At 41.8% G+C, this 16,653-nt stretch overlaps 1 protein-coding gene across 5 annotated transcripts in view; it reads left to right on the forward strand.

Annotated features, from left to right (window-relative positions):
* The window catches only part of Map3k20 (mitogen-activated protein kinase kinase kinase 20), a 156,066-nt gene that overhangs the window by 87,847 nt on the left and 51,566 nt on the right, over positions 1 to 16,653 (forward strand). For all 5 annotated transcript variants that reach the window (XM_040745576.1, XM_040745581.1, XM_040745578.1 and 2 more), the window contains 3 exons: positions 3,310 to 3,396; positions 9,068 to 9,142; positions 13,559 to 13,665. In XM_040745576.1, the coding sequence (XP_040601510.1) occupies positions 3,310 to 3,396; positions 9,068 to 9,142; positions 13,559 to 13,665 (269 nt within the window). The remainder of the gene's footprint in view (positions 1 to 3,309; positions 3,397 to 9,067; positions 9,143 to 13,558; positions 13,666 to 16,653) is intronic.

The following is a 16,653-nucleotide window of genomic DNA, read 5'->3' on the forward strand; positions in this document are numbered from 1 at the left end:
TATCCCTTCAAAAGGAGCATCATTCTAACATAAAACATCCCATAGTTCATGAAGAACATGACCATCAAAAAGTTGGCTTTTGAAACTCACCCAAAAAGAAAGACATGTTTTTGCTTTTTGTCTTTCTTGGATTGATAATCTTGGATTGCTTCTTAGTTAATGACAAGACTAAGTATCTTTGCACTACTTTCAAAGAAACTTCGTGTCCTTTCACCATTTGACAAGAAGGGGGTATTTGTCCACTCCCAGGATAGTGTCTCCTGGAAGATGGGGAGCATGTTTAGTATATGATCTGCTAAAAAGAAGAGCACGGATGACTGAAAGGACAGCCTGGGAGAACACACGCCTGTCACCCTCCCCAGTGACAAGGGTTACCCTCCTAGGAGCTTCCAGCCCAAACCAGCTTGGACTGCACTAGCTTAAGAGGCAGCCTCGGTGACTTGTCTGGAGCCCTGTTCCAGAACCAGCCGGGTTCAGGTAATGGCTTCCTATTGTTTGTGAGAGAAAAGGCAGAAACACACAGTCTCATCCAAGTTTCTGTTCTGTAAACTGAAAATAGAAATTTCCCTAGTGAGTGCAGTTTAACTGGGAGGACGTCTCAATATACAATGAGTTGGAAAATATTTTTAAGGTGAAAGATCACAGCAGTGTTTGGCCTGCATCCTCGGAACTGGTATTTTAAGGCATCAGTTTAATGTATTTTTAGACCTCCATGTGACTTCCTCAACAAAATTACTTTTTTATGCCAAATGTCATTCTTATTGAATGTAGGAAAACGCCATCCAAGCTCGTTCTGCTTTCGTTTGGGTACATTCCCAAGTCTGGGGAATTAGTGAGGGGAATCATGGGAGGAGCTGACACTGTGTGGGCTCCAGGGCTTCGGGCTTCTGGCGGTGAGCACCTCTCCGCAGTTTTGACTTCCTCAAGCGCCTGCCTTGGCTGCCATAGCTTTTCAGAGTCTCAGACGGAGCGACACTGTCCAGATGCTTCACGGTTATAGCTCTTAATTTATTAGAACCTTGACATTTTCCAGACAGGTAAAAATGAAGAAGAGTTAGCTTTCTGATGTTCTTTCCTCAGATTCTTAGAGGGGCTGCATTTTACTCTGTAGAACCCAGGCAGATTTTGAATGTGGGCACGTGCGTGAGTGAGTGTGTGCGTGTGTTGGTGAGACTCTCCGTATTTCTGACTTTTCTCTCACAAACAATTGGAAGCCATTACCTGAACCCGGCTGGTTCTGGAACAGGGCTCCAGACAAGTCGCCGGGGCTGCCTCTTAAGCTAGTGCAGTCCACGCTGACTTTGGCTGGAAGCTCCTAGGAGGGTAACCCTTGTCACTGGGGAGGGTGACCATGAAAGGGAGAGGTTTGAATTGTTCACCTGAATTTTTGGGGCCCTGGAGCATTTGATATCTTTAAAGCTGCCTCCTTTTTCCATTTTCCTCAGCAATGCCGAATCAATCAATTTTCCCACTCTTTGCCTCCATTCCTCCTCTGTCCCTAGTACCAACAGTGTGTTAATCATAGCCAATTGAGGGACTCCACTTCCTGCTCAGCCTAGCTCTGTCCCTGCACAGGCAAGGTGACAGAGTGACTACATGCCTGTGCTGACTCTTACCCTCCCTCACTTACAGCCAGCACTAGACTCGTCCCCTTCTGGGATGCCCCTTACCTTTTCGTAATCATTTACGTGACTCAAATAGAATTATTCAGTAGCTCTTCTGAAGAAGTACCTTACACACTTGATTAAAAACTCAGAGAGGCTTCAGGGATTCTTTTTTCCCCTCATGCTTGAGAAGCATCTGCCAATTTCCCTGATTTTCTTGCTAATTATCTTCGTATTAACCAGCATTCATTTAACATGTTATGTCTTGAACAAGACAGCAGTCTGGCTGAGGGCATAATGGCTATACAGTTACAGGCTTACAGGATGACTCAAATAGAGTCATGCCTTCCATCTCGACTCCTATATAGAAATGGGCTGTTGAGTTAGCGCAAGAGAGAGCAAACGTACCTTGGAGAGTTGTCACCCTGAGACTGCCTTGGCTCCCTCAGAACCTACAGCAGAGCCTGTGTGTTTTCTCCAGAAACTGGGGCTACCCCAGCCCTAGAATTACATGGGATGAGAGCACAGCTTCCAAGTAAGAAAGAAGTGTGTGTTCCTGCTGTCCCACTTGGTGGCTGAGTGTCTGTAGGCAAGTTTATCCCATTTCCTCATCCATAAACTGAGGGTGATGTCTGAGGCTCAATAATGATCAAGGTGACACATGTAATGGGCATTTGGAGCATATTAGGCACTCAATAAATTATAGTGGTTGTCATATTATGATTATTAGCAAAATTAAAATTGCTTTTGTGCAGAGTATTAGTAGATGAAACTTAGTGGTGTCAGGCTGGCATGGTGACACATGCCTGTAGTTCTACCACTTAGGAGGCTGAGGCGGGAGGATCATGAATTCAAGGTTACCCTGAGCTACATAGCCAGATTCTGTCTCGAAAAAAAAAAAGTTTGGATGCTACTTGAATAGAAACAGACAGAAACTGGGTGTTCAAATCCCCATTACTCGGTGTTTAAAGAGAAGCCCAAATCTCCATCCCAACACTAGTTTGCTTTCCTTAGCATTTCGGTTGGTGTTCGTTGCCGTGCTTCCTTGAGTTTTACGCACAGTTGGATGCACATATTCGCTCATGCACACAGTCAGCTTATATGTGGATTAAATGTGTGTTATACTTTAGGATATGGTATAATATATGTGTGTAGGAATGGACCCCTTAGACTGGCTCATTCTGAGGGGAATTTGTCCAAATCACAAAATCTAAATGTTTTAATTTTACAGATATCTACCAGTATGGGGCAGATGGGTTTGCTAGTGGTGTGAACTGGGGATTTTGTTTTTAATGTGGGCATTACTGAACCTTTCAAAACTGTGTTGAATTCCTGGTTCCCATCTAATAAAAAATGTATCTGAGATTCAGGGCAGAACGACTGTTCTCTAACAAAATACAAAACCTGGTTTGTGGGAATATGTCAACATCCCAGTGAGTCAAAAGATCAAGTTTAATCACTGGTATAAAAATTTAAGTGTAGACATTCCAATTCCTAAAACAAGTTTTTTCTTTATATACAAAGAACATGAAAGTATGTAACATATGGTAGAAGTCCTATGTATGAATTCATACATATATTGTCTAACTTTCTACAGATGGTTGGCTACGCCTAGTAATTGGATACAATTAAATGCTAGCTACATTTTCAGTAATATACCAATATAAAGTACCAGAATAAAAATTCCATTTTCTTTTTGTTATAGGTTCTCTGGGAGATGCTAACAAGGGAGGTCCCCTTTAAAGGTTTGGAAGGATTACAAGTAGCTTGGCTTGTAGTGGAAAAAAACGAGGTAAGACTCCGTTTCTCCATTCAGGTGCATAGATCAGAAAACAGTATTGGGGTTTTGCAAAAGACTTTTTCATCTTCTTCAAATTGAAAGTAAGTTCACGCTTATGGAAAGATTAGCAGTAGGAGCTAACACAAAGGGTCAAAGTGATGTTATTCCTCATGAATGGACCCTTTACATCTAATTGTTGCAGCTTCACGTCGTGATGCTGTAGATCAAAAATTGTACAAGTACTGTACTAGTTTCTCAGTCTCAATTGTAAAACCTAGGGGTTTGTTCTTAGTGATGAAAGAAGCCATTGCGTCCAAGGTAGGGGAACAGTTTAACTGCATCTCCTGCGTTTAGGACATCTTTTTTACTGGCCGGGAGTTGATATATCTGTAAGAGACCTTCAGCTACTTCAACTTACCTCTCCCAGCAGGAGTCACTATAGTACAAGAAACTGTCGCTTAGATGAGAATTTCAAAAATAAAAGAAGAAAAAATAGTTTCAAAAAGGGGAAAAATTACAGTTTTGCCACCTACGTTGAGCACTACATTGAAGATGAGCTCCTCACTGGAATTGGCGAGGCAGTGGCACAGTGCTGACTTCTTCATGCAGAGTCGTTCCATTTCAAAGGGACTTCAGTGGCGTAAACACCGTTTGTGCTGTGTCCCCAGCCTCGCCTTTCTTCTCCCCACAAATTGAGGCTTTCAGCTAGTTGGACCTATGAGCCTACATCAGAGAACATGACACATCCATATCAAAGAGAGCAACTACATTCTGAAAGGTTTCAAATTGTCGCTGAAACGCACAGCCATGGAAATCTCTCCGCATAAGGAGGAAGCATCCAGTACCACAGCATTAGGAGAACTTAGATGGCGTGGTGGATGTGCACTCTTGTGCTTGCAAGGCAAAACAACTTATTTCCCGGGACATCTTCATTTCCATATCTGTGTACAAAGGCTCAGTGAGACCTTAAAGTGAAATATTCTCCATAAGAATATATAAAAATAGGCCCTTTTAGCACTTTAACAGAATTGGATTGATCTGCACGCCCTGTGAGTACACAGCAAGCCAGGTTAATCAGAAAGCCACTGTTGACCAGGAGAAACCAAGATGCTGTCTCCCTGACCCCATGGACCCAGAGCTACCTAACTAATTTGTCCTCCTGACTCATTGCGGTGGCTGAATTTGATGGGCTAGGGCTGCCAGCATAAGAGATGAAAAGGACTTCCATGCAAGACCAAGCCTCACTCATTGCTTCACAAGAACTGTTTGGTTTTAATTAGATGATTTCCCATGCACAGTTCAGGAAGACCTCACGCAGGATAAGTAATCGTTTGGGACACGAGAACCCACTGCTTCTGCTCTGACTCTTTTGCCAGAGAGATGGTTGAGTGTTTTAGCTTAGGATTGACGAATCCAACTGAAGAGAGCATTGACCTTTAATTCAGCTGACTCAGAAGCAACCTCTACACTACATGGGATAGATTAGGAAAGGGGTTTAGAAAGCCACCAAGATCTTCCAAAGTTGACAGGATACTTAGTATTTTGCAGTTAATTTTTTTACGTCTAGAAAGAGGCAGAATAGGCGCAGCCCAGTGCATACCCAAAGCATTGGATATTTAAAGCTGAAGAGAATGGTGACTTTTGCCCTGCCTGAGGGTTGGGAAGCTCCCACCAACACCCCTCAGAACTCTGTAGCATCACTCAAGGAAGCCACTCCTTCTGTCCCCTACAGATCCCATGGGACATATTGTGGTGTGCTGTAATGAGTCATAGCTGATGGAGACGCAGAGGCTCCCTCAACCATTCAGTAAACGAAGTAGGAAGTTGAGAGAATCCACGTGGTGACATAAGATCTCTCAGCTTGCCAATGAATCAAAGTAAAGCTGGTTGAATTAAGGATAATTATCTGCCATTCCCATTTTACACTGCACTTATTTGTCAAAAAAATGTGGAAATTAGGTATTGATGGGATTTCCAGTGTTACCATTCAAGGTGTCTTCTTCATTCTACCACATTAGGGGCACTCGCTTTCCAAACAAATTCTGCTCACGTAGTATTAAGACAATTCCCAGAGATTGAGTTCCCATAGTAACAAAACCGAGACTTTAAGAAATGTAACTCGTAAAACCTCCTCAACTTGCAATATTTTATTTATCTTTACTGTTGAATACTTTTGGTTATTGGGTTGGAGAAAGGTTTCCATATTTTCATCATTTAAATAAGAATGATGTGCTTAAACTGCCAAGGAGAGATTGTTAATGTGATCTATCTAGTCATTCTGTAATATCTATATACAATTAGTAGGAGTTTGTTTTTAATGCTTTTATTTTGAAATAATTATGGACTCCTAAGAGTCTGTAAAAATATTACCGAGAATTCTGTGTACCCAGCTTTCCCACTGCTAGTACCTTATATAGCCACAGTGGCATCCGAGCTGGGCAGTTAGGATTGGGACAGCACTCTAGGTGGAGTCCTCCCGTAATCTCTCCTCCACGTAGAGCATGCACCACTGGTTTATAGGAGAGCATGCTTTCTAGCATTGTATCTGAGGATCTTTGCTTCTAACCTACAGAAGAAGGCTTTTGACTGGTTTATAGGAGAGCATGCTTTCTAGCATTGTATCTGAGGATCTTTGCTTCTAACCTACAGAATACAGCTTTTGACTGGTTTATAGGAAAGCATGCTTTCTAACATTATATCTGAGGATCTTTGCTTCTAACCTACAGAAGAAGGCTTTTGACTGACCTTTTTTTTTCCTGGCATTAACGTCTATTAAAAATAGATTCAAAAACCTTTATTATGCTTTGCCAAGTGAACAGTGAACCTTACAGAAGGCATGAGCTTGAGAGGGCATTACTAAAAACTATTTTTAATATAAGAAATACATATGTTTGCTTTTTAATTTCCATGAAAATCAGTGAGCCTTCAGAATGTTTTAGAGTATAATTTCTACTTTTATAAAGCACATGATTCTTATATAAAATGTGTTTTGTTGTAAATAGCATATTGTCACTTAAAAAATCTTCATAAAACGTAAACTTTAAGTGGGATGAGTGAGATGGCTCAGGAGGTAAAGGCACTCGCTACCTAGCCTGACAACCTGAGTTCAGTTCCCGAGACCCACGTGGTCGGAGAGAACCTACTTCCTCAAATTGTCTTCTCACCTCCCCCTGCACACCACAGCACAGGTGTGTGTTCACTCACACACACACACACACACACACACACACTAAATTACTAATTAATTTTAAAATGTATTTTATGTGCAAAAATTTTAAAACTTAACAATTAATTTACTACTTTTTAACTTTAGAAAGATAAAAACTTAAATATTTTCACATCTTTTGTATAAAATGGGGCAAAAATATTTTTTAATATCCTACATAACTTAGTTATTGAGAGCTATTCTACTTTTAAATGTGAAACCTTTATTCTAAAATATATAAGTTGTAAGTAATGCTACCAAGTAGTACAAAGATCTGGCCATTTTGGGATGTTTGGAATCATTAGGAATTCATTAAAACTTTGTTATCAGGATATTAAATATTTTAAGACATCAAAGAAACCCCTTACATAAAAGTGTCTGAGTCTGTGATTAGCTAATACCTAGCGGTATTAGACATTAAAAATTACTTTTTCTTTGTGTGATGTTTGAAGTGTTGTGTCTAAAAAGGCTTTCCAGTAAGAGAAGATGACAGAAGGAAACCCAAATCCAGCCTGTTGACATTAGCTTCATTGGTAACCACTGAGGTCAGGCTGCGCTGAAGCGTGTCTGTCTGGAGCCCACTCTTATTTGTACAGAGTAGACACAGGCGCATACAGCACCTGTAGTGTAGGTCTTTATTCATTCTCATATTCCAACCTTTTTTTAAGGATACAACTGATTTTCCTACAGATTTCTGTCAAAAATGTGCAGTTCACAATATAGTAAAATAACAGTTGAAACATATTGTTCTGTTCTGTGATGTCAAAAGACTAGAAGTTTGAGAGGCTTGGCGTAGCCTTGATTTGGTGAGAATTGCTCTATTTTGTTAACTTCACTTTGATGTGAAGATTGGGTGTAATTCTAAATGAAGACTATCAGTTTTATTTTCCTATGCATAGCTTCACCCAAATTCAGTTTTAAATTTTCTGTTTGTAAAATTTCCTTGGTATGACAGTTCTTTACATCTGCACAGTTCTCCATTCCACCACATCCAGCACCTTCCCCTTCCCCCGAGACACACACACACACACACACACACACACACACACACACACGCACGCACGCACGCACGCACGCACGCACGCACGCTCCCTTCCTCCCTCTGCACTGGGGATGAAGCCTATTTCTTCCTGAGTGCCTTTTGCTCGGCCACTGATACATCTCCAAACCCAGTGCTCTCTTCCTAACCACAGCTCTTGCTTTGCTGAAAAGAAAGCCAGAAAACCTCAAGCACATGCATCATACTTCAAGTCAGTATAACCCTGTACTGTGAAAAGTAAATGAAAACACTACAGTACACACATGTTCAGGCAAGACTTGCTAGGCAAGATGATGAGGCGATTTAAGGTGCTTAGCCTTGTGGGTGAATGGTATTGAGTGGCTGCAAATACAGCCTGATAGAGGTAAGCTGTGTTAATGACTTCATTTTAAGACCTGCCCTGTTGTTAGTGACAGTCCTTAAAATCGTAGTTAGGTTATGAATAATGCAAAAATCACTCTCCATGGATTTCTTGTGTGTGGGCATTGTACTCTTGGGAAGTCTTGTGTATTTGGAAACAGTTCAAAAATATTTTCTGTTTGCTTGTAACTCAGTTAGATGCCAAGTGCAGAAAAGTATAAACTTCGTTTTGTTTACTAGACTAACATAAAACCACATGGAACATTTGCAATTTGGTGACTTGAAAGAGAGTTCTTGATTATATGATGCTTTATGGTATATTGAGGGATGTCTAGTCATCATTTATTTTTATAGTGTGGAGGATCAAACTCAATGCCCCATATGCCAGGCTGTTGCTGTTACTGAGTTATTGGCTGGCCCCTCGAGCCTTTTAAAACAAAATTCCTCCTGGAGATAGAGGCATGTCATGGTCTATGAGAACTGGAACTGTAGGATGTGAGGGTAGAATTGAACCTCAAAGCTAATTTGTTTTGTATCAAGTCCATTTCAGAACACTGGTGTGACCAAGGGTAAAGCCATAATGAATCATGCATTCTAAACGGCACAATCAGAATTACCAGTGCGAAAATGCAGAGTGTTCTTCTGTGCCAGAGATGTTTTCAGAGACTCACACCTATTGCCAAAACTCAACTTGTCTCCTAGTTACCTGTCTGGTATGTGGGAATCACAAGTTGCCTATAAAAACATGGTAATAAATGTGTAGTGTTAGATGCAGCGTTATGTTCCAGCTTGCCCCTTTCCTGCCGTAGTTTCCTTTCGGTGAGATTGTTTTCTTGCATTTGCCATGATGAACCTGACCTTTCCATTTGCCATAATTTCCATGTGGGAAAGCAGTATTCTTTGGAGATTTGACAGGACAAATCTGTGAGTGAATTCTCCCATCATATATTAATCTGTGGAAGCCTCAAATTCCCTGTCTTGTTTATGCTAAATTAACTCTTTGATGATCCTTCAAAGGATATTTCCTTGGCTCCAAGAGTAAACACCTGTTTCTTCTTGTCTTTGCCTCCTCTCTGTAGAGATTAACCATTCCAAGCAGCTGCCCCAGGAGCTTTGCTGAGCTGTTACATCAGTGTTGGGAAGCTGATGCCAAGGTACTTTCGTTATTGTTCAACTTCTGAAATTTTACCTGTTCGCTTTTGAGTTTTTAAAACTTAGCTTAGCCAAAAGTATTTGGCAGTGAAAGTGAATTGCCAAGCCTGTGAATCCTAGGATGCCTGCTGCAGCCCCATGGTGACATCTCCATAACTTAATACCTCTAGATCAAGTGACTATTATCAACTCTTCCTTCTTTTAACAGTGCTCTTTGGCATTCTTGACTCAGAGACAGTTTTGTTCTTTTGCTTTTAATCATGATCATTGTGCCTTATAAGGACAACTAACACAGTACTCACTATATGTAAGGCTGTGTTTCATGCACTTTCTATTAACTCTTGGATATAGGAGCTGATCCCTCCCTTGGCTCACAGATGGAGAGCCAAGGCATACACAGGTTAAATGACTAGTCAGGGTCATATGTCTTGTACTGGTGGAGCTAGATATGAATCCAGACAGTCCACTATGGCTCTTAACGTCTACTCCATTGCCTTTCTGCCTAATGGAGGAGCAGGCAGAAAGAAGCTGTATTTCATTAGAATCCCAGTATGTCCTCCCTGGGCAGTTCCAGGGGTGTTTTTAACTGTTGCAATAAAATTGAAGAAATTCCAATCCGATGCATCTATGAATTTATCACATGTAGCATGGATGGCCAGTATTCTTTCCTCACAAAGGCCAGTTTCACAAGAACACTCTTAGATACATATGAAAATAGTTATTGATAAAATGATAGCTAGTCTCACATTGGCTTCAAAATAAAGTGGTGGTCAAAGCAATACAAATTAAACATGATTGGAAGTGATAACCTTTGAAGTTCAGTCATAGAATATAGAGACATTGTTTTGTGTATGCTCAGATTTTCATAATAAAGGTTATAGTCTTAAAACAAGGCTTACAGATTAAATATTAAAAACAACAGAGTGACCAAATTTAAGAGAGAAACAAAAATAAAATTCAAATTTGTCTAGTTTTTTTCATGGAAATAGAAGTATTACAACTTATTCAAAAATAGAGACCATAAAAATAACAAACAAACCTAAAAAAATACAGAATTCTTCTTTAATACATACCTATTTCCAGTGAGAGCCCTTTAATGAATGGAGACAACAAAAGTCTGTTCTTGGGCAATGTGCTTCTTGGGTGGAAATGGCTTAGAGACAAACTGGCCATGTGGACAGATTTGTGTTGATTAGTGCAGAATATTTCTGGCACATTGTCCCACACCGAGAGCAAAATACAATGACACTGCAGCAAGAGCGGTGTTGGGAGGCCTCCCGCCCCTGTGCCTTGCCTCCATTCTGGGAAGACCCGGGTGCTGGGGTCTGCAGCCCGTGCTCATCCTGCCTGGGCCCTGGCATCCTGCAGCTTCCATCTTCCACTCCAGCTCTTCAGACGTCCTGCAGCTCTTTTCAAGTGATGCCCTACTTAACGTAGTATTACTCTTCTTAAAGAATGTGTCATTTGGATTGTTACTACGTTTATTAGATCACTGTCAATGGTGCTAGACGTTGAGTGTTCTGCCTCCCCTGTTTAGACCCTCTTATTTCCAGTGTGTGCTTTTTTTTCAGAATGTAGGGTTTTAAGCATTAAGCATTAAAACAAATGTACACTTTACAACTAATTGGGTTAAGCTATAAGCAGATGTTTGCAAGTTTATTTTCAAACATGTACTGTTTAAATGTTACACATTCCCTCTGCTTTTGTATCTGTTAAAACATATACAATGATTTTAGTAGTTTTTTTCTCTCTCTCATGCTTAATTAGAAATTTCACCTGAAATTATTTGCATTCAATTAGATTATTGCAACCAGATCTCTAGAATTGTAATCATGCCATGCTTCAATATGATTTAATTTCTCAGTCAAAAACTTGGTACTATATTAGTCAAAAATCCTAAGAATGTACACATAAATTATAATATAATCACCTCATGCAACAAATAAGTTAAGCTCAGAGCAATACCTATAAATCTGGCATGCCTTTAACATATAGGAAGGTGAACCTTCTTTAGAACAAAAAGAATCTTGTGCTCCAGGCACATGAAGTATAAAGAAGGTTTGAAATTGATGTTTGTTTCCTAAGTTCACGACGTTTTATTCTGATAAAAGGCCACTATATTTAATTCAATTGGACAGTGGCTGCAGCTCACCCTTCAGCATTCACATGCTAGCCTGCAGGTTCACTTCCTATGCTAACCTGCAGCACACCTAACATGCTAACCTGCAGGTACACCTCACATGTTAAGCTGCAGCACCCCTCACATGCTAACCTGCAGGTACACCTCACATGCTAAGCTGCAACACCCCTCACATGCTAACCTGCAGGTACACCTCACATGCTAAGCTGCAGGTACACCTCACATGCTCCATTCCCTGAGCACATTCTTGCTCCAGTAATACTCCACTGAGTCTTCCCTGACACCCTGCTAACCCTTGTCCAGACCCAGAATCAGTCTTGGTTACTGCCCTAGCTTGTATAGTGGTGTCCTTCCTTGTTAAATGGATTGCATGTTCTGTAAGGGAATGTGTGTACATGTAGGAACAGACACACACACACACAGTTCCTATAACACGTTGCAGAAATAGAAAGTGGATGCAGAAACCAGACCACAGTAAATTTTCTGGTTGTAACTTCTTTTTAAGATAAGCAGTCTGTACAGGACACTTGAAAGACACCTAAACCCTTCAGAGGAGCAGCCACAGGTCCTAGCACAGCGCCATGTACTGTAACCAGCACACTAAAACCTTCACTGCAGAATTGTTGAACTCCTGGGCTCTGGTAATCCTCCTGCCTCAGCCTCCCAAATACCTGGAATGTACCACTGCAGCTAGCTGTGGCTACCCCCTAAATTCTTGTTCTGATAGAGAGCAGAGTCTAACTGTGAAGGAAAGAGTCTTTTAAAGGGATGCTTGTTATCTGAATATAAAGGAATTTCATTTTATTTCAAGAATAGTTAAATGCAGGGGCAAACAAGTCTTTAAAAGTTCATTAGGTGGGCTGGGAATGTAGCTCAGTTGATAGAATTCTTGCCTAGTCTGCACAAAGCACTGGATTCAGCCCCATGCACTGTATAAACTAGGTGTGTTATACACTCCAGCATTTGGGAGGCAGAAAGCAGATTGGGAGTTCAGAGTCATCCTCAGCTACAGGGTTGGAGGCTAGCCTAAGAGCCTTGAGACTAGGATTGTTGTTGTTGTTTTGTTTGTTTAAAAAAAAAAAGAAATCACTACCTCTTGTAGCTCCTTTACTTACAAAATGAAAATCTTATGTTTCCTGTGTTTATTTTATAATCAGTTCTTGTGCAAAGTTTTGCTTCGTTTTTTCATTTAAAACCTGACACATGGTGAGAGACATGAAGATGGAAACAAAGTTTAAAAACACAGGCTTCTTTTCATGTGTCCCATTTAAAGCATTTTCCTTTGTTCATCAGTAACATTTAACTATACATGCCTTCTTCACACACACACCATTTGTGTATGCACACACATGTGCATGTGCCCTTAAAACAAATGAAGACAGAAGTCAGTAAATACGCTAGTTTTGTGTTTCCGAGCTATGGGAAAGTGTTTTTGTTAATGATGTCAGAAGCACCCAGGCCCTGAGAGCAAGCCACCTCGACACTCTTCCTTCCTGTTTTTGTGCTCCTAAATTAAAACGCGTGTTTTAATTGCTGTAGCTGTAATTTGTTCTGAAATGGTGCAATTATGAGGCATGATGAGGAGAGAATGTGCATCATCCTTTTATTATCCTTCTCCATTTTTGTTTTAGCCTTTTGTCTCAGCCTTGGCTGGAGTGGAAAGAGGTGAGCGCAGACAGTGCCTGTTAGAGACAGACCGAGCGAGCGAGCTTTTCAGCTGCTGCCTGCAGCATGTTAAGGTCCTGGACCAGAGCTGGCTTCAGTGTGGGACAAACCTTAAGAACAGTATTGTCATTATGGCTTTAAATTGTTTTTCAAACCAGTGGATTTGGGAAATTTTTATTAGTTCCCATAGGTTGGTAAGCAGATATTGCCCGCCCATGCACATTTTATTTAAAAAAGGAGTGGTAGGAAATGGAAATATTTGTGTAGTAAACAGTTTGGAGTGCATAGTCTAGTTTTTACTCTTTCTACCACATAGTAAGATCGTTAATGGCTTAAGATTCCTAATGGCGTTCTTGGTCATAACTCAAGGTAAGACTTGGTACCTCTCTCCTTACCTACAGAAGAGTACTTACTCATTATCCTAATCTGACGCCATGTGGTTGAAAAAAATCAACATATCTATCCTTATGGATAATTAATTGCTCCCTGCACCTGTGTGATCTGATCTTATAAACACTAAGTCAGAACCTTGTCGTGTTTTTGTTGGTCGCGGCCACACTTCCTGTCATGTCATTTCTTAAGTCTCATGGCGGTTTCCTTTTCTCTTCTTCAGAAACGGCCATCATTCAAGCAAATCATTTCAATCCTGGAGTCTATGTCAAATGACACGAACCTTCCTGACCAGTGTAACTCATTCTTGCACAACAAGGCGGAATGGAGGTGGGTAGCTCCAGCCTGAGTCCCAGCCCAAGGCTTCAGTGATGTGAACCAGATACCTGGTGGACAGCCCTGACTTCTAAGCATAGCTTGGGGCTGGGTGGAGGCTAAGATTTATAACCTTGCATTTATATGGAAGCAAGAGTTTCTCTGTATTTGTTAGCATGCATCTAGGTATTTGGGGAAGAGTATTGAATCATGTGTTCTGAAACAAAGGACATTTTCAGGTGCTTCTCTGTACAGTCTCTGTGTTCGGAAGCTTTAGCCTCTGTAGGGGGAAAAAAGATATTATAATCCTAGCAAAACAAATCAGTAAAGAGAGAATTGTATTGTGTAAGTGGAAAAAGTAAATCCCAGTTGAAACAGTTGGACCAGGTCGAATGACGCAGGGAATATAAATAGCCTGTTTGGGAGCTGGACTCTCTTCCTCCCTGACTCAGCAGAGATCTGAAGTAACTTCATCCCTGCTCCAAATAGTCATGGCAGTAACGCAATGCCCTATGCCATCTGCTGGTGCTAAGTCAGTACTGCGTGCACTTGGAGAGCCACTGGATCTTGACTCCCGTCGGACAGTACATGTAACCGTGGTTGATATTTTACAATAACCTTACTTATTCTCCGTCCTTTGAAATAACTATCTAATACCAGTCATGAATTCCTCTTGGCAATACGAAATTAATGCAGTGAGCTTCCATCTAGAGCTGAGGGCTTTTTTTTTTCTGGTCTAAAATAACAAAGCCCTGCTGTGTCATTGTTTCCTACAGTAACAGGTCCGTGCACGTGTAATCATATCACTCCTCTTCAAACTCCATATGTGGACTCCACTGTTTCTCAGACAAAGACAGACACATTTGCCATTCAGAAGAGCAACTATCTTGAGCATGCCCCGAGCTTCAGGCTTTTAGAGGCACGTTTCTCTCTTACCAGAACCTCTGCAATGCAGTCTCCTTTTTATAGACACTCTGTCTTGCACACTCCTCCTAGCCCCCCTCCCGCAGCTCCCATTAGCCATCCTGCTGACCCAGCTCATCTGCAAGGGAGCAACCCCACTCCCTGGCCAGGTCAGTGTCACAAGCTCTGAGATCACTGTGTCGACGTGTCTCACCACTGGAGCGTTAGGAAAGCAAACTGTTTTGTGTATCCCTGTCTCCATCTCTTCCAACAGCAATTGCTCAGTAAACATATGGGGAAGCAAGGAAAGAGGCAGGTAGACAGGCAGAGAGCATGAAGGCAGTGATGTAAACAACACTGTTCCTGTCCTGGGCGATAAATGTGTAGCCAATGCATTTACCCAGGCAGAGCACTTCTCGTCACAGTCTGAAAGCCTCCCCTGGTCCAGGAGAGGCTGATCCTCTCTAGGTACTGGGATGCAGTGGTCGGGGCAATGTCCTCAGATGTGTGGTACTCTCCAGCAGCAGCCTCAGAAGCACACATGTTAGAATGCTGAGCATGAAACACAGGCAACCATCGGCATTCTGCGCTGGCCAGCCATATGACAGAAGCAAGGGCTAATAGAGCATTTACAATGAAATCTGAACCTCCGATCTGAAGGGTTCCCGGAGGAAATGCTATTCGATCTGTTATCTGAAGGATTAGGGGGATTTTAAAACTGAGAGTACTGGTGTGTTTGAGATAGGGTTCTTTAAGTGTGCCAACAAAGAAAACAAAGCAAAGTCAGTAAATATTCTGAAAAAAATTGAAATTTCCTGTATCCCAAAACAATACCCATCCTAAATAAGTTTGCAAGAGAAATGATGTACGGTTATAACTTTCTTCCCTCATGTGGTAGGCTAGAGCGTCTCAACTGTTTGGTGTCCAGGACTCCAGTTCACTCTGTGTGTGTGTGTGTGTGTGTGTGTGTGTGTGTGTGTGTGTGTGTGTGTGTGTGTGTGTGCGCGTGGTGGGGGGTATGCATGTGTGTGTGCAGGTACAGGTGCACACACACGTGAACGGAAACAGAAGGAGGTGTAGAGCGACCTCCTCTATCATAGCCTTTCCTTGTTCCTTGAGCCAGGAGCTGGGCTGTGTGCAGCGAGTCCCAGGGACCCTCCTGCCTTGACCAGCACAGATAGCACTGAGGATGTGGACAAACACTGCCACGCCCAGCTTTGTATTGCTGTGCCAGGATTCCAACCCAGGTCCTCATGCTTATACAGCAAATACCCCCCAGACAGCTGTCTCTCCGGCATCTCTACTTATTACACTCTTTTTATTATTATTAGTTTTTATTTAAATTAAGACAATCTTATTTTACATACCAATCCCAGTTCCCTCTTCCTCCCATTCTCCCCACCAACCCCCCATCCCACCCCTACCTACTCCCCATGGCCTCCAATGGGGGATCATCAAAGTCTGTCACATCATTTGGGGCAGGACCTAGGCCCTCCCCCATGTATCTAGGCTGAGAGAGTATCCCTCCATAGGAAATGGGCCCAAAAGCCCATTTGTACACTAGGGGTAAATACTGGTTCCACTGCCAGAGGCCCCATAGATTGTCCAAGGCCCCCAACTGACACCCACTTTCAGGGAGCCTGGTCTTATGCTGGTTCCTTAGCTGTCAGACTGGGGTCCGTGAGCCCCCACTTGCTCAGGTCAGCTGTTTCTGTGGGTTTCCCCAGCATGGTCTTGACCCCTTTGTTCATTACTCCTCCTTCTCTACAACTGGTATTGGGGACTCCAAAAAACATGAGCTAATGAGGCATATATGATAATATTTATTACATTTAAAATAGAACTGAAAAATTATATTTATCAATTCATTTTTAAAAAACAGCAAATCCATGCTGCTGTAAAGATGGCTCAGTGGCCAAGAGTATTGGATGCTCTTTCAGAGGACCACAGTTAGTTCCCAGCACCCACACCAGGAGGCTCAGAACAGACTGTAACTCCAGCTCCAGGTGACCTGATGCCCTCCTTCACCTCTTTGGGCACCCACACACATGCATACACATGCAAACAGATACATGCATGCATATGTACATACATGCATGC

This window comes from Mesocricetus auratus, unplaced genomic scaffold (assembly GCF_017639785.1).
Source record: "Mesocricetus auratus isolate SY011 unplaced genomic scaffold, BCM_Maur_2.0 Super-Scaffold_100004, whole genome shotgun sequence".
In the NCBI taxonomy this organism is placed as follows: Eukaryota; Metazoa; Chordata; class Mammalia; order Rodentia; family Cricetidae; genus Mesocricetus; species Mesocricetus auratus.